The following is a 20,273-nucleotide window of genomic DNA, read 5'->3' as shown; positions in this document are numbered from 1 at the left end:
TGACTCGCGCACTCTGTTCTGTGTTTGATAGTTAAGTAAGTGACTCGCACACTCTGTTTTGTGTTTGATTGTTACGTAAGTGACTAGCGCTCTCTGTTTTGTGTTTGATTGTTACGTAAGTGACTCGCGCTCTCTGTTTTGTGTTTGATTGTTACGTAAGTGACTTGCGCACTCTGTTTTGTGTTTGATTGTTAGTTGGTGACTCGTGCACTCTGTTTTTTGTCTGATCATTACGTTTCTGACTCGTGCGCGCTGTTTCGTGTTTGATTGTTAAGCGAGTGACTCACACTACGTTTCGTGTTTGAGTGTTAGTGACTCGTGCATTCTGTATTGTGTGTGATTACTACGTTTCTGACTCGTGCGCACTGTTTCGTGTTGGAGTGTTGCGTTAGCAACTCTCGCACACTGCTTTGTATTTGATTGTGACGCTAATAGCTTCCATTTCTTTCAGGATTGATTGTTACGCTAGAAAATGATAACAGCGCCATCTCATTACGTATTACGTTACAAAATAGCGCTAACCGGCAAATATTTCTTTATTCCCTCTCGTTTTTGTTTCCCATTTCTTCTAACGAATTTTGAACATACAAGTTTAACGGCAACTTTTTTAATAACCATTACAACTCTTAGAAACATGGCTTTTCCTCGCTTTATATAAAAGAAAAATTATCTCTCCCCTGGGCGAGTTAGACAAATATCACTTAAAGAAAATGCAGCCTTAACACCTGTGCAATATTGACATACCTCAAGAGCTTCGATAGCATTTTGGTAAGCAGACAGTTGATCCTCTGGAGCCTTGGAATTCAGTGCCACATGTCGCCACATGGCTGCAATTACATCTTCTTTTTCATTCTGCACAACAAAAGGATATAGAACATTATTCTTCACGATATTACGACGGCACAAACTGCTTCTCTTGGAAATCAGAGTCTTCTTGATTGCGAATCAAGCTCTAACTTCCTTCTCTATATTTAAATCAGTCAAATAAAGTCACGTTCTTTGGACAAAAAATTCCTTTTCTTTGGTAAATGCCAATACCTATATCACCACACTCAAAGCACATTTGAGAACATTTGTGAGGAGAAAAACTTTAACTAAAATGAATCTTGAAATGCGTTTTACCTTGAATTTTCCCATATCAAAAACAACATTTCGTCCAAGCTTTGCTTTTGTGATGACTCGATGTTTAAAGATCAACCTAAAAGAAACAAGCAAGAGATACAATTCTTTTCCAACGAACATATTAATTCTTACTGATTTACTCCTGCTCTTCCAACGTCAACAACCTTGCTTAAGACTTACAGTCTATGAGAAGTTCTCGGCATGTCCTTGACAGCTTGATCCATGGCTCGTAATCCCTGCTCCCACTCACCCTTGAGAACACAAAACGATAAGAAACTTAAACGCAGGTTAATCATTTCTTCTCACTCTAAATGTGTTACACCACTCGCCAACGGAAAGAGAAAGTCAAGGGTGCAGTGGTCAACGCATAGAAAGACAGTAGCAAAAATATGAAGGGAGAGACATTACTCTATGTTTGTGAATGACAAGGCGAACCAAAATACACGGATTTGCGTCTAAAACCATTGCACATTATTATAATGTAACAGTTGCACGCGGGAAACCACACGCATTATTCCAACGTATTACACGCGCTTGGCACGCGTGTAGGTGCTGCAATATACCTGAGTGGTACTGTATGTCCAACAGGCACAAAACACCTTACTCGAGAAACATTTTCGAACCTCATTCCTTACTCAGTATGGATGGTCATCGCCTCCCGCACCTCTCCTCCCTCACAAATTGTTTTGCTTTACCCCCCGCAACCCTGGAACAACATTCCAGCCTGATCTAACATTGCGTGGAGGCTAGTTAGAAGAGTTAAATGACTTCATCGCAGACACGGACATTCACGATCGCTATACACTACCAAGAAAGGCTATACCCCTATATCCTAAAATCTGATGGTCAATTCTCTCCTCTTGTTGCCACACACTTCTATTTAAATTAGTTAAGAGAATTTGGTGTCAGATCAAGATAACAATTTCTACTTGATAAGCTTGAAAATGCTCATAATCCGTTTGCTGAATAATGGCTGAATACCATGGGAAGAAGTTACATGGAAATCACTTCTGAGAGTTAAACCTAAATTGTACAGCCATTCCTTCATTTATCGCATTCCATTTGAATGGGTAAAGAGGATGTTATCGACGAAAAAATAACTAAGAAAAAGTAAGAGAGTATAGTCCCCCTTCACCTTGTCAGCATAAGCCTGGAACAACACTCCGTACATGGCAGCACGTAGCATCAGATCCTCATCATAAGCGCTTGGTATCGCTGGAGGTTTTTCCTCCTGTTCTACACCCAACTTGCTCTCTTTTGAATCTTGTTTCTCAGTCTTAACTCCTTTACTTCCAGTTTTGTCTCCTTCAAAGAAGAATAGTATACTTATCGTTAGCGACAGTCAAATTTTTTCCATGAAGATAACATCAGGTACCAACTGAAAGAATTTGCTCATCCCTCTGGATGGGTAATTGTCAAAACACGGATTTCTTATAGAATCTTTGGCACATATTTCTGTTTTCGAAAACAATACACAAAAAGCCTGTGCCAACGGGAAATTCTATCTACTTCTCATATTCCGTTAAGCGTCCCTGGGACTCACAAAGAAGCCAGATACGTGCAAACACACTCTCATTTGATCTATCTGCGGTAAGCGCATACACCTCAGAGAGAGATTTTTAAGACTTACCACTCACTTTTGTTCAATCCATTTTAACCTTTTACCTCCCATGAGTGACCAAGATAGAATTTCTCCTTACAACATCAATACAATATCAAGCATAGAAGTGATGAGAATAAAGTAAAATGCCAATTAGGGGATTATTAGTTGATCCAATACCAAATTCTCCAAATTGACATCATAAGAATTGTATGGCAAACAGTAAGGAGAATTACTGATGAGATCTTGGGAGTTAGAGGGTTAACAGGGTATGGCAGTGTTCAAACATATCGTTATAAATACCAGGTTTGCCTTTATCTTTGTCTTTGTCCTTTTCCTTCTTTTTATCTCCCCCAGTTTTATCTTTAGTTTTCTTCTCTTTCTCGATCTTGCTGCTAACGGGTTTCTTCGAGGATTTCTTTTCTGGGGATGATGATTCTGTTTCTTCATCTTCATCCTAATGGGATGAACAATAGACAAGGTTTCTAGTTTAAACTATTTAGAGAAAATTAGAGGCAGGAAAACCCTACAATTATTTGGAAGCTCTATTCTTTGCAGTTTCATACAATTGGTGTTAGTGCGCTGAGGTCTACTGTATGTTGAACCAAAAAAAAAAAAAAAAAGCGGATTGGATTAGACTAATAAAGAGCCGGCCCGTAGGATTTGTGTGTAGCATGGACTTTGACTGAGTGTGTGCGTTCGTGGCTCTTTGTTATCAGAGGTTCGACTGAATTTACGCCGTAAAATCTCAAGTAATTAATTAACAAATAGATTTCATGTTGCCGTGCGTCTGTTTCGTAAAAGATCGCGGATGACGTCAAAATATGGTGAAAACAAAAGAGTCGCATACGAGGAGCAGCCGAGTGTGTCATTGATGTTCTTACCACAATTTAACGTCTTCTGTGATCTCTTGCTAAACAGACTCAAGGCAAATGACATATATTTATTTAATACGATAAAAGAGCAAAAGTGCTGTTAATAGTGACGTCATCTATTCGTCTGTCCTCCAATAAATCATAAGTGAGAACCAATCAAATTGCGTTTATAAATCAGCTCACCGCGTAAAGTGAAATGTTCAACACGGTACGAAATTACAAATGTTTTGTGCTCTAATGAATATTTTCAGCAGTACGCTGAGGTAAAGTAGTTAAAAGAAAAAAAAAATCAATCAGTGTTATATGACAGCCGACTTACGTCATCCTCTTTTCCTACTTCATTGGCAGCAACTGCAGCGATACACTCCAACACAGCTTCCATGGGCTCTTTGAGAAGCTCTCGTTCGATGGGCTCCACAATGAATGGCTTAATAGCATTCCAGTAATGACGGGCAGCAGCAATCACTAAATCGTAGTTTCCAGCTTTTTGCCCAAACCTAAGATGTGACACAGAGAAATCGTGCGCAAAGAAGTAGGTTTTGTGTTTAACCTCAGGCGGAGTCATTAACGCCGCATTAACTTACATTTACCTACTTGAAGTATAAAGCTTTTGCCTTTATAAGGCGGCTTATATTCGAGAGCAGCGGTGATTTCAAAATCATATTTCTGAAATCATTGACGACAACTACGGCAAATCTCTGGAAAATATTATGCGAACAGAAACATGTTTCAATTTCAAACGTTTCGCTTTTTTTCGCTGAGAATCGTACTTGGTTAGATTGTGATATATGCATCACGGATGATGTAGCTAACCACACTCAATCAAAAATCTCTGATGCTGGAATACACGCCCTTAGGTGCAGCTTCTATCCGAGGGTGGCATTCATTCAATTGGTAATTTTGTTTTTCATCTGCGGCATTAACCCTTTAACTGCCATCGGTGACCGAAACAGTATTTCTCTCTACAATATATTAGAATATCAAGCGGACAGGTGATGAGAAAAAAAGAAAAATATCAATAAGGGGATTGTTAGATGATCCGATACCTTAATTCTCCGAGCTAACATAAGATTGTATGGCAGACAAAAAGGAGGATTACTTTTGTTATCTTGGGAGTAAAAGGGTTAAGATCGCTGTTTGATTGACTGTCGTGAAACCGATACCAGAGAAATTATATTAGCTAATCAGAAGAAAATGGAAAATACCCTAACAACAAAAACAACAACAGCAACTTTATTTGTACCCTTAAGAGCCAAAGAGAATTCAAAGTTTAGTAAAACGTACAAGCAACCTGCCCAAAGCACAGGAAAACGCGGGTAAACTAAGTCGTGATTGGTTTCAGTCTCATCTGACAGGCTTAGAGAGTGGCGAGCTTTTTTCTGTACCATAACAGAGCGAACATAAGAGAAATCAGTGCAATCCCAGTTTACAGTCTACACTCAGTCGTATATTATTCTAACTGGGTGAATCGTACGTTACGGAGCTAACACAGTACAAAAGCACGGGTATTACCTGCATGCATTCACAAAGCAGACCAGTGCGTCTCTCCTTATCTCATTCTTTCCCTGCATGTTTTTCATGAGGCTTTGTCCCATCACAACGCTAGCGTAATACAACATCTCCTGCTCTACCACAAGTTTGTGCTGAAATGTGCTGCAATTCAATTGAATGGTGTCATTTTCAGCGTCATAAAATGACAGGGTATGACAATACGATTTCTATCAAAACACAAGAACTTGATATGAAGCAAAACCAAATCACATTGGCTCCAGAAAAATGATTCAACCACTTCCCTGCTTTTAGTGTAGAAAGGCAAAGAAAATTTACAAGCGTTATAATGGATACAATCTGTATAATATTGCCATGGGCGTTTAAAAGAATGGTGGGGTATACTAAATGCGTAGAAACTACCTTTTAGAATTTAGACATGATCTAAGTATTTTATTGACAGGACAAATAAACATACATATCAATATGAGAAAAACTTCAAGCAGAATGGTAATCATGATAAAAAGGAATGACGCGTGAAGAAAAATTTACAACGATGGAAAGGTAACTAGGAAAAGAGAGAAGACTATCACGCAGAAAAGTGATGGAAAAGGGTCAAACAGGACACTTTCAACATGCCAGTGACAGAGGCTAAATTAGCTAGATTAGCACTAAAAGAGAGTTCCCAGTTAGAGAGAGCGGAAAGAGAAGTAAGATTGTTCTCGCACCTATCTGGTTTCTTGGGTTGTCGCTTAGCTAGGCATTTATCACTGTCGGCAAATTCCACAGCCCTCTGTCCACAGTGAAGCACTAGTGAATGATTGTCAGCATTGAAAGCCAACACCGACAGCCTGCTCCACATCTGTAACTCTACCAGACCGTCACTCCACTGGCAGCCATCTACCATTTTCACAGTCTGCAGAAAAAAAAACCCAATTCAATTGCCAATGATTTAGTACGTTCGTTGTTGATGAATCATCTCGAACGAATATTTCCGAAGGAAAAGAAAAGCTAGTTCAATTCAACAAGCAGAAATACAGAGGCTCTACTCTAATAAGAAAAAGAAAGGGAGGAAGATAAAAAAAACAAAACAACTGAAGGTGGTCAGCCGGTAGAAAGAGGGGCACGATAGGAAGAAATGGGTCTCAAAGCTCAGGATCATATGCAATGGTGGAGAACTGTTGATGCTTTATGCTTCAGAGAATCTCGATGAAGAGAAAGAAGAATTTTTTGTTATTGACTGCAATTGACTCCGTTGCACCAGATAATTGGGGTTTTAGGAGTTATCTAAGTCCCTTTTTTTAATGAAATAACGAATTGATTCTCGAGTGGCACTTCAGGTTGATAGACTTCATGGGCTACATTTCTTTCAATCGCCATTTGATGGATATTGTGGCAACAAATAAACAATTCCACAGGGGGAGTACTTGATAACAAGACAAAACGTTTTCGCTTTACATTGTATTTACCGAAGAGAAATGGTAAACCAAACCAAGCTGGAGTAGAATTTCCTACAGACCCTTCACAATTTCCAAGATAAGTTCCCTTCCAAGTCAAGGACACTGACATATCTATTCTTTGACAACATTCGTTTATTTTCAAGGGAAACTTCTCAAAGGGAACTTATTGTTGTAACGACGCTTGAAAGAGCATGAATCACCGACTCACCTCGGCAAGAGTAGGACATGTACCAGTGAATTCTGGGAGGCCATTGTTCTGTAGAGACAGCATCTCAACTGCACACAGAGCACGGCACATCGGGCCCTGGCTATGGGGATTCTAAAAATTAAAATTTGAACAGGAAATTACTAACTTAAGCAGACGAGAGGGAGGAAGAACTATCAAAACTGCAATAGTACTCGGTAGCAAAATCTAACCTCATCATCATGACCAAGATTCTTTGCCATCTGCTGATTCAACATCTGCTTACAGAACACCCAGGAAGTGATTAAGGGATGGCGAGCACCGATCGGTACTAGGTTTTTTGGCTCTTGGCCATTAGTTGTGTTTAATGCATACTCCAACACCTGAAGAATAGTGCAGAACGAAAATAAAGAAATCGTATTACAAGTAACAGGGCCCGAAATTAACTTATCTACGCCAGCGCCAAGTGGCAACTGAACATTTTTGTTTCAATTCCTAGAAGCAAAAATTTGGACTTCTCTCTCCAAATCACAGCGCGTTGACCACTAGGCCACAAAGTTTCCCACAAATAACGCGAAACCCGCCTCCAAGAAGGCTAAGCACTCCAACAGAAAGCGCTTACAAAGAAGTGATTTTACTGCGAATTTCCAATTTCATAAACAAAAGCGCGACGAAAGCGGCGCGACGACTGGTTGAACAAGAGAGAAGAAAGTCTTAGACGCTCCACAGGATTAAAGCCTCATCTTCGCGACTTTTAAGTGTCTTAATGACGTTCCACAATAGAAATATACAGCCATACTTTGAAACAATCTCTCGTTCAAATGAACGAAATTTTCACGTATCCCATCCAACATGTACTAGATTGTTATATAGTAGCAACTGAACATTTTTGTTTCAATTCCTAGAAGCAAAAATTTGGACTTCTCTCTCCAAATCACAGCGCGTTGACCACTAGGCCACAAAGTTTCCCACAAATAACGCGAAACCCGCCTCCAAGAAGGCTAAGCACTCCAACAGAAAGCGCTTACAAAGAAGTGATTTTACTGCGAATTTCCAATTTCATAAACAAAAGCGCGACGAAAGCGGCGCGACGACTGGTTGAACAAGAGAGAAGAAAGTCTTAGACGCTCCACAGGATTAAAGCCTCATCTTCGCGACTTTTAAGTGTCTTAATGACGTTCCACAATAGAAATATACAGCCATACTTTGAAACAATCTCTCGTTCAAATGAACGAAATTTTCACGTATCCCATCCAACATGTACTAGATTGTTATGGGAAAAGTTCCCTTACATCTAATGCTTGTTTCAGATCGGGTGTAGCTTCAGGATCGATCGTAACTGTCTGTAGTGATCCTTTTGATTGTCCTCCCTTGGCCCCTTTCCCACTCTGGCGTCCCTTTACTTTCTCAGTCTTCTCACTCCTGTCTTTACTGGGTGTGGCTGATGCTGTGGGAGGGTTGGGAAGAGCTGGGATCCACGGCTGCATGTAACCTTGAGCGATGGCATTACAAATTTGGCACAACAATATTGTTTCACTGTTGAAAAGAAAAGTTTGAGCTGAAACCTTCCTCAGAAGTAGTTTTACTGTATTTTAATACTCACTCGCACAGGCAGTTGGAAAAATGTTGAGACACCTTGGTCAAAATATGCACTTGGTATCGTATTGATACCAAATCGTTTCATTAACCGCGTGAAAGAACTTTTCTTTCATTTAACTTCCTTTTCCCAAATATGATGAACCTGTTTTACTGCAATCGATAGCCTCATGAAAACATTCTCACCCTGCATGTCCGGTAAGCTTCACTGCTTCCAACACAGGCGAGAATATGGGAATGACTTCCTTGTGTCTGCCTTGTGACAGCATGTGGGTTGCATAGTTCCACAAGTACACAGCTGAATTGCAAACAAGCCATGACTCTTTCAGCTCTACGCCAATTTCAGCGGCTCGCTGGAAACTGTAAATCACCTCATTCGACAAAGACGAAATCCAGTTGCTAACAGAATGGGGGAAAAATATGTGAAACATAAATCTTGACAAAACTGACCACAATAAGAACATCGTAGCCGTTCTTTGAGAAGTCACGCAATGCTCTCTCTCTCTCTCAGAAAGAGCATTGCGCGACATCCAAAATAACGTTTGCGAAAGAGAGTGCCAGAACAGGAGTCCTTTAGATGCGCTTATCAGGCACGTGGAAGTACACGCGAAACGAGCACGACTGCCGCGAGGCGCATCACTCGCGAGGAAAGAAGCGTGAAAAGAAGGGAGATCTTTCAAGATCACAAAAAGATAATGAAATTGAGCGCTAGATGGGTGTAGATTTTTTGTATGATTTAACATCGCCAATTTCAATTTAAAGCTGCTATTTTGAAAAGAGATACATGTATGTTGCTTACCAATAGGAGACCCATTCTGGCATATCATCAAAATTGACGAGCTGATCACCGTATCGCTTAGGGCGCAGCTTGATGGTATCCTCAGGTGGCACTGGTTTGTCACCCAGTTGGACTCCTTCAGTTCTTAGTAACTGTACCAAAGCCTGTAGGGAAGGGACCATTATAAAGGGAGGGTTAGGGGTCACCACGATACAAAAAAAAAGTAATGCGAGGGGAAGAGTACGCTAAATAATTAACCCACAATGATGATCCAGGGCTGTGGTGTAGCATTCATTTGTTAAACTTCCACTTACTTCATCAGAAGAAAAAAGCCTAAGCAAGAATTTATTTAAACAAAAAGAATTCCGTACATGGAAATATTGGACTAAATTGTAATGCTGCGTACGAATAGTACCCGTAAAAAGGCCTCATAAATTATTTCTCATGAAGATAAACGTTGTGTGATTCAGTTCTGCTGCTAAAGTTTAGTCAAATAAAATCTAGAAATGACTCAGTAGAACACACTTGATTTTTCTACTTGACCCTTCAACTCCCAGCAGTTATCCGTATAATATCCATAAATTATCCAGCAATTTAGATAGAAGTTGTTATCTTCATCTAAAACCTAATCCTCGAAACTAATTTACCAAGAAATACGTACCAGCTTTTGGGGGGGGGGGGGGGGTTTTAACGATGCGATCTTGAGATTTAAAGAATTAAAGCTGATAACATTTGATCATTTGTTATGATCAGGACCGCCTTCGTTACTTAGATCTTCACAATGGCTTCAAAACCATTCCAAAAAGTCAGATTCTGATTTTAGATAACTCTCGTCTTCTATGAACTTCAGTTTACGAACCTCAGCAAAAATAAAACGAACTTCAGCCAGCGTTCTCAACAAATCCTGTTCCACAGTAAATGCTGTCATGCCCTCGGGATACAACAGTTTCATTCCTGTTGCATCAAGTCTGCCGCCAACTTCGCCTGGTAACGGCGACTTACTCCCTGTTGGATCATCTCTCTCAGTGTTACCTTCACCATTTTTCTCTGATGTGCTGGTAGATTGTCTCTTCGACCAACGATTGTCGTCATAAAGAAGGCAGAATCTAGCAGCAACGCGGGCAACATCCCAGACCTGCTGTTTACGCGCAGTCTTGGCTAAATCTGCCCAAATACGAACTCTGGTGGAACAAAAAGAACTTTTATCAATTTTTGGCCGAGCAATCTGTTGTTTCATCCTCTTTTGGTTCATCTAACACTTACACTTACTCTCACATTGAAAATTTGTAGTTGCAAGAGATAACAATCTCTTAGTAGATGTCGTAGCTTAAGCACTGCAAATGTCAGTAACACATGTGTTTGTGTAATTTTTTCCTTCACCTTTCTTGATCGCTTTCATCTCCCAGCCTCTTCAAATGACCAGCAGCTTTGCTGACTCCCTTCTCAAACTGCTTCGCTCTTCCAGCCAGTCTTCCTAATGCAGTAGGTGGACCTTTCCCAGTAGATGGGTCCTTTGTATTACTCTCACTGTCAAGCACATGCATGAAGGCATCCGGTGACAACGCCTCCCCTGCCTTCACTAAGGAAGCTCTCTTCATACGAACTGTGCTGGAGTCATCACTAGCCCTCGCCTGTAAGTTGGCAGCAATGTTATTATTGTGGATTTCATTATTACAAAATGTAGCGCCTAAGATTTCCAAGCCAGGGCTCAAAACCGGACCTCTAAATTAGAAGTTTTGCATGACTATTACACAATCGCATTTCTTACAGTTTTTGTAGAGAAGTAAGCAAATATTAAAGACCTTTGAATCCTTTGACTCCTAAGAGTGACAAGCATCTAACTCCTTACAATATCTCGACAAAATCACAGGTTATGGTCGAGAGAATACAGGAAATAATCACCAACTAGAGAAGCTCTTGACTGTGAAACAAATTCTCCTTTTCAGTACATCAGGAAATATACAGAGGACAGTAAGGAGAATATGCATACTGATGCTAGGGTGTAAAGGGTTCATCAGCGTAACAAATAGATTCCATGTTGCCGTGCATCCGTTCAGTAATAGATCAAAGATGACATCAAAATGTTGTAAGAACAAAGAATCGCACGAGACGCTCTCAATTGTGTCACTGATGTTCCCACCACATATTACCGTCTTCCGTGATCTATTACTGAACGGACTCGCGGCAATATGGAAACTGTATTTTTTTATATGATAGAAAAGCAAAATTAACAAAATATTGTTAATGGTGACGTCATCTATGCGTCTGTTCTCCAACAGATCACAAAGTAAGAACCAATCATAAGGCGTGAATGATTCAGCTTATCATGCAACATGGCCTCATGGGTTATAAGCAATATACTATCGCGCATGAAGACAAGTTAAACCGGAAGTGTTTTTGTACATTGTAACATTCTGTAAAATAATGTTGGGAAGATTTATCTATAATTTGGGGCGTTTTCGATAAAACAATTATTCCACCCGAACTATCATCTCATATCCAACGCGCGCTCGTGGAATAATTTTTTAGTAGATTGACTGATTGATTCACCACTCATTTGAATTAAAACAGTATGTCGTATATGATGTTACTATTGATGTTTTCTTAATTTCAATGCTTTCTCATGCTTTCTGTTGAAAATTCTCTAAATCTTTCGCAACATAAAAGTACGACAAGAAAACTGCACTGATTGAAATCTCGAAGGTGCGTAACCACACAAGAGAGTCAGCCCGATTAAAATCTCAGCTCTTTGTTAATCAAAAACTCGGGATTCTAACCTGCTCTATAATCATAGCAGCCAAATCTTCAGGCCTTTCAGGAGTTTTGTAAAGAGTGGCTCTTAACTGTAGCCTTGTCAGGGCAGTGCGTAATCTATCACCATACTGTCCTGAGTCATCCAGTTCAAGCGCCTTTCTTAGATGTGTGACAGCATACTCCAGTTGATCTTCAGCCTCTTCACATTTAGCCAGTTCTGTGTGCATCTGGCATCGTAACAGAACCAACAAACTAAAGGACAATATATAAAACAAGAAAAGATCATGCTTACTCTTTAAGCAAAAATGCAATATTGAGCAATTAATGTTAATGTTGATGGTGTCCTCTAACGCACCTTATAATGCACTTTATAACACTTTGCAGGGGACCATACTGCAATTTAGGAATTTTTGGAAGCAAGACCCGACAACAACACCAGAGCTACATTCCCTACTCTTTACAAGAAGTGCGCATGTTCTTTAATGTCACCTGCTAACCAGCACAGATTATGTGCAGGAGACAGGGCCTACAGTTTTATTATCCTTACCTGAGAGGACTAGAATGTCATAACAAAGGCAGCACATTCTCCTTAGTTTTTTTAAGACCCTGAATGTTGGTTGGTCTAAATCAATTTATCAAATTAATTTATCAAATTAATGAAATCAAACTTTCATGTATTTTACATGAATCTCAAAGATAAAAATACCTAACTAAGAGTTATATTTTTAATTAGAGGTATTCTTTTAACATTTGGAAACAAAATAATGAGAAGGTTTTCTGAAATAAAAGTTTGTTGTCCATTTGCTTAATGTACCTATCAATGTCTTCCAAGGCTTGTGCAGCAAGGGTAAGGGGCTTTCTCACATGATGTCGCAAATTTGACTGCAGAAGAGGCAGTGTAAGATTCCACATTGTCACACATCCTGTCTGTAAAACAATAAAATTAACTTTCATCACAGTACAAGGCATACCTTAAATAATCATAACATTATACCTCTTCATTCTTCTTACTGGTCTGAATTACCCTTCCATAGAGGTGTCCTCTCTTCCCTTCAACAAATGTGTTTATTGGGCAATCATAAGTACAGAAAGTGTTTTCAATAAACACTAGCTACAGTGAAAAAAATTAAAGTCATTTATATAATAAGAAAGTTATCAGACCTGTATAATATTTGGATTTCCGGTTCTAACGGCTGTCATTATACATTGTTCAAGTTTTCTGATTGCTTGAATACGTCTCTGAAAGAAAACACATGACCATAATATGATATTGTAAGCCTAACATTCATTCTGAACAGTTCCACCTGGTCGCCATCTGAACAGAGGTCAAAAAGTTGGGGTTGGTTATTTCAATAAATGAAGTCTATAGGCTGCACTTTTGGACAATCAATATACCTGATATCTCTTAATAAGTTTTGTTTTTTTTGCAGAATTAAATGTTATTTCTTGTACATGCCAGTAAAAATTGAAAAATAGAATGTGAACTTTGGGTGGCTACAAACTAAAAAATGGATGGCTCCAAGGTACACAGGTTCACCCTATGTTTTTTTCAATAAAATACTTGCCTCCACCACAGATTTGCTGTAATTTTCTTTCTTTTTGCCAAGGGACTGAACCATCAACTCACACTTCATGAACTCAATTTCCAGCAATGTCTCAGAAGTCTGAAAATACATGGTACAACTTTGGATTTGTCTTTGAAAACTTAGACTTGTTCAAAATCAATAAAACCATAAGGCTCATTGGTATTGAAATATAAGAATCCCTTATGGGGTCTTACAATTCTGTTATCTTGAAAAAACTATCTTCTTTCTTTAAATTCTGATTTTTTTATCTCCTAATTCCAATCCCCTGCCACATTCATTTTAGTCAATTCAAAAGACAACTCTCTGAAGATCCCTTGGTTCTTTGATGCAATACTTTTTGCTTCCCACCATGCAAAATGCTTTGATCCTCTGTTCGATTCATATTTACAATCCCAAATCTGGCTTCCCTTCTCCCTAAATTCCAGAATCACTATAGATAATAGACTGAAACCTTAATGGGGAAACATCTTTGACTCTCTAACAGAAACCCATCTTAACCCTTTACACCCTAAGAGTGATAAGCATCTAATTTCTCCTTGCTGTATCACCCCTGAATCACACAGTTAGGTCACTAGAATAAAGAAAATGATCACCAACTAGGAAACTCTTGATTGTGAAACAAATTCTCCTCGTCAGCACTTTAGGAAATGTAAATAGAATAGTATGGAGAATATACATACTGATGTTAGGGTGTAAAGGGTTAAGGGTGTAATATAATAGTACAATCAAATCACCCTCCCAATTGCAAATGAAGAAGATTTTATCAATGCCTTGATCAACAAACCACTACTTGCCTTAACACCCCCTTTAAGATTTTCAATACAGTCTGAGGCTAAATCATGCCTATCATGCTCCAAGCAGAGTCTGGCCAACTCAATGAGAAGTGGTATCCTGAAGAAGATTGAGTGTAGAAAAAATCAGATCGATTAATAAAGCAGAGTTCACTCTTTATATAACTCACATGCAGCTTTTTTGAGCATTGGTCACTATAAAAATGTTCAATACTACTAGGAGATATTTAACCAGACAATGACTCTGTTAGTGTCTTTCCTGGTGTTCTGCTTAACTTGTGAGATTTTTTTCCAAAGTTGTGAATTCATAACATTATCTGATGTAATTTCAAAACCTCTAAGCAGTTACTGCAGTTGTGTTAGTATGTGCCGTCACAAGTAGTACATTTTAGCTGTAAGTGTTCGATTAGAGAACACTACGCTGTACTTGTATTAATGTGTGCTGTCACGAAACAAAATGAAATGATAAATCTGTAATTTGCAAAATGGATATATTCTAATGATTTGCAAAAGAGAAATCTCAAATTGCAGATTTCTATTTTGCAAATCATTAGCATATTTCCATTTTGCAAATTACGGATTTCTATTTTGTTCAGATTTCATTCCATTTTGTTTCATTTTGTTTCGTCTTGTTGCATTTCGTTTTGTTTTGTTTCATTACGTTGGATTGCATTTTATCTCATTTCGCAAATTACAGTAAGCTGTCACAAGTGGTACATTTTAGCTGTAAGTGTTTGATTGGAGAACACAGTGTTGTACATTCTAAATATTAAATAAGTGGTTGCAGTACTGTTTTATTCACCTGTCATTACTTCCAACAACATAAGGAGAGCTGGCTTTGCTGGTTGACGTACTTGTAGACATGGCTGTACTAGCTCGATCTGTGGCATCCACCCCCTTGACTATTGATTTGTAGATTTTGTTCAGTTCTTGTTCTATGTCAACTTTTTCATCTGCTTCAATCAAGCTGTTGACAAAATGTGACATTTTCAATTGAAAATTGTTAACACTACTAGAAGTCTTCAATAGTTTCTGTGTGTATGAGAGTTTGCACATTTATCAACTTCAAGGCATTTCTAATTTTACTGTTGGTAGCTTCAAAAAAAGATTTATCGAGGTAAGGATGTCATGATGCCTAAGCCTATGACTAGCATTGATTTTAAAACTGAACTTCTCTATGTAAGGGTTAAAAATTTCATACATTCCAAATTGCAGACAATGTACAGAAACACTAAAAACATGAGATGATTATTGTTTGGTTCAAGATTCCTTAATCTAAATTCAGAAAGTGTGACTTCAAGATAACACATTGTACTTTCACAGATGATGACCAAGAAATATACAAAGTTTTAAAACATTACCTACATATCAGTACAGCTATATTTTTGTGGGAATTGAATCATTTGCACTACGCATGGATTTCATGGAAAATCTCTTAGCACCATATTCTGAAGAATTCTAATTCAACATATCCCTTTAAATATGTGTATTATTTTATCACAACTCACGTTCTAAGCCTTTGGATCTTGTAGAACATGTACAACTCATTAGAAGCTCTTGCTTCTTTTGATGCTTTTGACAAATCAATCAGTCGATGACGAACCTAGCAGACAGGAAAATAGTACATTACAACCAATGTGAAATGTAAAGAGTAGAAAAGAAGATCTGAACATTTGATCATTGCAGACCTCACCTGCAGTCCTAGTACAGTTGTGTATAATGAAGGAACGTTACTTTTAGTGAATGCCAAAGTGGCAATACTGATTTGAGTGGCATCTTCTTTGCGTCCTGCATCTACATGGCATTCAATCAGTGCACTACTCAGAAGAAAGCATTCATTTGGTTACTAAGACAAAGGTAAGACTGACCTTGAAGCCAAGTGCAAAATATAAGAATGATACACATTAAAAAATGATTGAAAAAAGTTCATTACAGAATTAATATGTATATGATTTCAAAGTTACGTACAAAATAATAATCAGAGAGTCACTCTATGTCTTGGTTTGTTCCATTTTGAAAATTTGTTTGAGATTTTTAGTCATCATGATCCATACTCATCACAATAAATTGTAAATTCTATGGATTTCCAGGTTTTCCCTGACATGAACAAACCTCAATGCAATACAATGTTTTCTTTTTTCATTTTAATATGGACAGAGAAACAATTAAGATAGCTATAATTGTTTTTCTGTCCTTACTATTCTAGATGACCCCTCCTAATGCACACACCTAAAGAACTCTGCTAACTTCCCAACCCTGATGTTATCATGAATTACCAAGCATTCAAGAAGAAGGACAAAAACAAGAACAGTCTTATGGAAAGAAAAATAAATGTTCAGGGGAAAAATGGAGAGGAGAAGGAAGAGCTGAGAAACAAACTTCTGTCACTGATAGTACTAATTGCTTTACTGAATTTCATACAAGTCCGAATACATAAGGACAAAAAAACAAAATGAATAAAACAAACAACAACAACAAAAAAAACAGAATGCTCACATCATTAGCTGAGCTCTCCAGCCATAATCTTTGTCATCAATATCATCCAGTGCTTTCACAACCTGATGCAGACTTTTGGCTAAATATTGGCGATAGTTGGGCTTAAGGAAAGGACGACAGAACTGCCAATACAGCACTGAAGCATTGTACACCAAGAAGTAGTATCTGTAATGAAATTTCTAGACTAAAGTAATGGACAGCCATTTCATGTAAGTTAATAAATTATACAAGCAATCCAAACTAAATTAATATAAACATATAGAGTTTCACTAGCAATGTTATTTACAAATAGATTGCAACTCATACCTAACATTCTTTTTGGCAAAATTAATTGCCTTCAATAGGGATTCCACTGCTTTATCAAGTTGCTCCTGTGAAAACATTACAAATATGCCTAGCTTAGTGAAACTGTGTCTATGCCAAAAGCAATGCCAGCCAGTGGAGGAAGTTCTATCTAGATTATGTACAAAAAGTTCATTAATTTAAAATGAGCATTTTTGATGTTAAAGATCAGTAAGGAAGGATAGCATAAAATTAATTTTTCTTTTCTTTTCAATAACAACTCAATATACAAAGACATTGCACTGTTATTATTCATATGCAAACTAGCATTTGAAGCTTTTTCCTCTTACATCTTGCACTTTACATACAGTGTATGTGGTTTCTTTAATGTAACTCTTTTCAAAATTGCAGCACACCCATACTTCAGTTTTTAACATATTTAAAGACTGCTTTTGAACAAACAGGTTGATCTTTCAAATCTCAAAATGTGGATCAAAACAGTAACTGTTTGCAGCAAAATGAAAATTAACTTGTTTCTTAATCATACTTCTTCTTTCAAAATCACTCAAAGGTGAAATTGGATAAATATTGACTTAAATCAATTCATAAAAGCTCTCTGGAGGAACATCTGGTCCTAGTTGTTGAAAGGGTAGATAACACTATCCACTTGATAAATCTCTTTCTGGTGGATAGCACAGTATGTTTTGTTTGCACTTATCAGCTGGATAGTAAATTATCTATCAGATAGTGTTATCCACCTTTTGAACAACTGGACCCCAGGGGTTTCATTATATTTTTCGATAACTGGCTTCCAATGGTGTAATAGGCTGTTGTGCCTGGAAAGGGGCCATAAAGCAAAAACCAAACATGAGAGCCTGCATGCAGGTTGAACAGACACTGGTAAGAGGTCTTACAGGTAACCATAGACTACTGGTAAACAGCTTTTAATGAGACCCCTGGAACACAAAAAATTGTAACAGTTATCATAGGAATAAAATTAAAACTCACTGGATTCTTAGAAGAAGTTGGAGCGTTGAGCTGAGCTTGACACAAATAAGCTCGACATAGAAACTGATTTGAGGGAGGAGTCTTCTGAAAAAACATTTTTACACAGTCATCCATGACATCAAATTGACCATGCTGTACAGGGGAAAAGAAATGCATTAGTTGAAAATAGACAAGTTCATAAACAACAATAAACATGTGAACAAATAAATCAATTTATATATTACATGAATGATAGTTATGTAACAGCACCTCCATAGGGTCAGGGAGGATCATTGTTCCATAGAAATTTAGAAAATTGGCCTCTCTAGAGACAAGAAAAGCAAGGAACCTTTAGAGAGCTCTCCAGCACCACTGCCCTGTGGTTGTGAAGTGAAGGGTAAGACCAAGTTGCGATGAAGTGGCATACACTTAGTAAAATTATAGAGGTTTCATGCTTTAGAAGATAGAGTAAAGAACAAGTTGTGTGTTGTGGATATGTTATTGGCCTTATTTTCACTACAGCTTAAGTGGTGTTCATTAGTGTGGAGGTCACACTCATATTCATTTCTAAAAAAAACACAGTTCACATATATGATTTTCATATTTTCACAGTCACTGATTCACCATTCCACCAGTTCATTATGAACCAATATAACGACCAGCTCTCAGTTGGCTAATGTTAGCTCAGTTGGTAGAGCACTGCACAGGTATTGCAAAAGTCATGAGTTCAAATCCCATAAAGGCCTGAAGTTTTTTAGGCCTTATTTTCACTACTGCTTACGTGTAAGTAGTGTTTATTACTGTGAAGATTGGTTTCATATTCATAATCATTATTGTTTCCACAATACTGGTATGTTTGTTGTGATATACACAAAGGGTAAACAAAACTTTTCTTTTGTTACTGCTGCTTGTCTACAAATAATATAAAGGTTTGATTTATTTGGTATAATCATTGTTTCCCATTCACTTCATTTTTTTTTAGATTTAATTACTAACATTTTCACTCTGCACATTTGACACCTCAGACATACCATGGTAAGATTCCTGCACAGCCCCATATTTCATTATGCATACAGTTCATGCATATAGAAAACAATAGCGAAAACGGTAGATTCCCTTTAGGATTACGACTTTGTTTTAAAACAGTATCTATAGGGTTGTGCAGAAATCTTATCCATATCAGGACCAATAAAAATTTTTCCGTTTTCACTGACTGTTATACTAAGCCTTTCCCTGTGCTAACTTAATTTTCCTCAATCGCTGAGGTCTTATTTAAAAGACATTCAAATAGAATGCTTGATTGAGCATAATCAATTAATTAAGCTGAGTGCAGACAACTCTAGTCGAATTAGAATTTACTCTTGATATGTACAATTAACAATTGTTAAAAGTTTCATGCAGGTGGAGCACTTCCACCAGGAATTCTAATCCAGTTCAAATTACACTCCTCTAAAATTAAACAGTTGTTATAATGCGACATACCTTTTGCGCTGCTTCGGCGCACAATACGAAAAGATCCGATGAAACTGCATCGATTTTGTCATCTAAAGATTGCCTTTCCTTCTTCAACTTGCTGTAAGCCTCAAACAATGCAGACTCGTCATTATCTTGCGACGCTGCGTGAACAAGTTTCCGAATATTGCTGTCCATCTTTGTGCCAAAGTTCGTATGGGTTCAAACAAATTTTAACCGTGTTTTTTACAATGTTTTTACAAAATAACCTTGAATTCGTCCACCATATTGGATTTTCTCAACACCGTCGCCATAGAAATGAAATGCGCGGGAGTTTTGATTTCTATCACGTGATACAAGCTGATCGAGGAAGCTTGGAACCAAACTGAGTGGGAGGAAATTTTTCCAACCTCAATGTACAGAGTAGATGGTTTGAGAACAATCTTCATAACAGCGTCCCGATCGGTCAAAACACCTGGTGTGATCTGTATCTGAAGCTTTAAAGCTTTAAAGCTTCGTTTTCATGTACAAGAAGTAAGATGCACCATCAAAAGATTATTCCACAGCTCGTGTATTTACCGGGTAGAAATCTACATCCTGCGCACGAAGTGGTTGAAATTGTATGGCGATTTCCCGTTCTACTTCAAGGTAAGAACCTGTAACAAGGAATTTCACCGTAGATATTGGTTTGTAGTTAAAATTTATTACTTTCGACGGAAGCATCAGCCTCGTGGCTGCTTCAGCTTTCTTCAGCTGATTTTCGCTTCGTCGCCATTGTGCTAGTTCTATTCATACATTAGACAGCTGATCTTGAAGGGAGGT

General features: G+C 38.0%; 1 protein-coding gene across 1 annotated transcript in view; it reads right to left on the bottom strand.

The window, feature by feature from the left end:
• Positions 1 to 20,072, bottom strand: part of LOC131799741 (cilia- and flagella-associated protein 46) — a 47,139-nt gene extending 27,067 nt beyond the window's left edge. Inside the window, exons 1-27 of the mRNA XM_059117440.2 lie at positions 19,482 to 20,072; positions 18,021 to 18,152; positions 17,037 to 17,101; positions 16,731 to 16,895; positions 15,928 to 16,051; positions 15,743 to 15,837; positions 15,037 to 15,201; positions 14,238 to 14,334; positions 13,423 to 13,521; positions 13,019 to 13,096; positions 12,672 to 12,784; positions 11,881 to 12,109; positions 10,484 to 10,734; positions 9,963 to 10,284; positions 9,125 to 9,267; positions 8,512 to 8,724; positions 8,022 to 8,265; positions 6,963 to 7,112; positions 6,754 to 6,864; positions 5,814 to 6,001; positions 5,110 to 5,250; positions 3,917 to 4,094; positions 3,026 to 3,179; positions 2,258 to 2,427; positions 1,303 to 1,373; positions 1,123 to 1,198; positions 745 to 852 (exon numbers count right to left, since the gene is read on the bottom strand). Of these exons, the coding sequence (XP_058973423.2) occupies positions 745 to 852; positions 1,123 to 1,198; positions 1,303 to 1,373; positions 2,258 to 2,427; positions 3,026 to 3,179; positions 3,917 to 4,094; positions 5,110 to 5,250; positions 5,814 to 6,001; positions 6,754 to 6,864; positions 6,963 to 7,112; positions 8,022 to 8,265; positions 8,512 to 8,724; positions 9,125 to 9,267; positions 9,963 to 10,284; positions 10,484 to 10,734; positions 11,881 to 12,109; positions 12,672 to 12,784; positions 13,019 to 13,096; positions 13,423 to 13,521; positions 14,238 to 14,334; positions 15,037 to 15,201; positions 15,743 to 15,837; positions 15,928 to 16,051; positions 16,731 to 16,895; positions 17,037 to 17,101; positions 18,021 to 18,152; positions 19,482 to 19,649 (4,050 nt within the window). The 5' untranslated portion in view covers positions 19,650 to 20,072. The remainder of the gene's footprint in view (positions 1 to 744; positions 853 to 1,122; positions 1,199 to 1,302; positions 1,374 to 2,257; positions 2,428 to 3,025; positions 3,180 to 3,916; positions 4,095 to 5,109; positions 5,251 to 5,813; positions 6,002 to 6,753; positions 6,865 to 6,962; positions 7,113 to 8,021; positions 8,266 to 8,511; positions 8,725 to 9,124; positions 9,268 to 9,962; positions 10,285 to 10,483; positions 10,735 to 11,880; positions 12,110 to 12,671; positions 12,785 to 13,018; positions 13,097 to 13,422; positions 13,522 to 14,237; positions 14,335 to 15,036; positions 15,202 to 15,742; positions 15,838 to 15,927; positions 16,052 to 16,730; positions 16,896 to 17,036; positions 17,102 to 18,020; positions 18,153 to 19,481) is intronic.
• Between the last annotated feature and the right edge of the window lie 201 nt (positions 20,073 to 20,273).

Source organism: Pocillopora verrucosa, chromosome 1, assembly GCF_036669915.1.
Source record: "Pocillopora verrucosa isolate sample1 chromosome 1, ASM3666991v2, whole genome shotgun sequence".
Lineage (NCBI taxonomy): Eukaryota > Metazoa > Cnidaria > Anthozoa > Scleractinia > Pocilloporidae > Pocillopora > Pocillopora verrucosa.
This window is presented reverse-complemented; position numbering and strand designations above follow the sequence as displayed.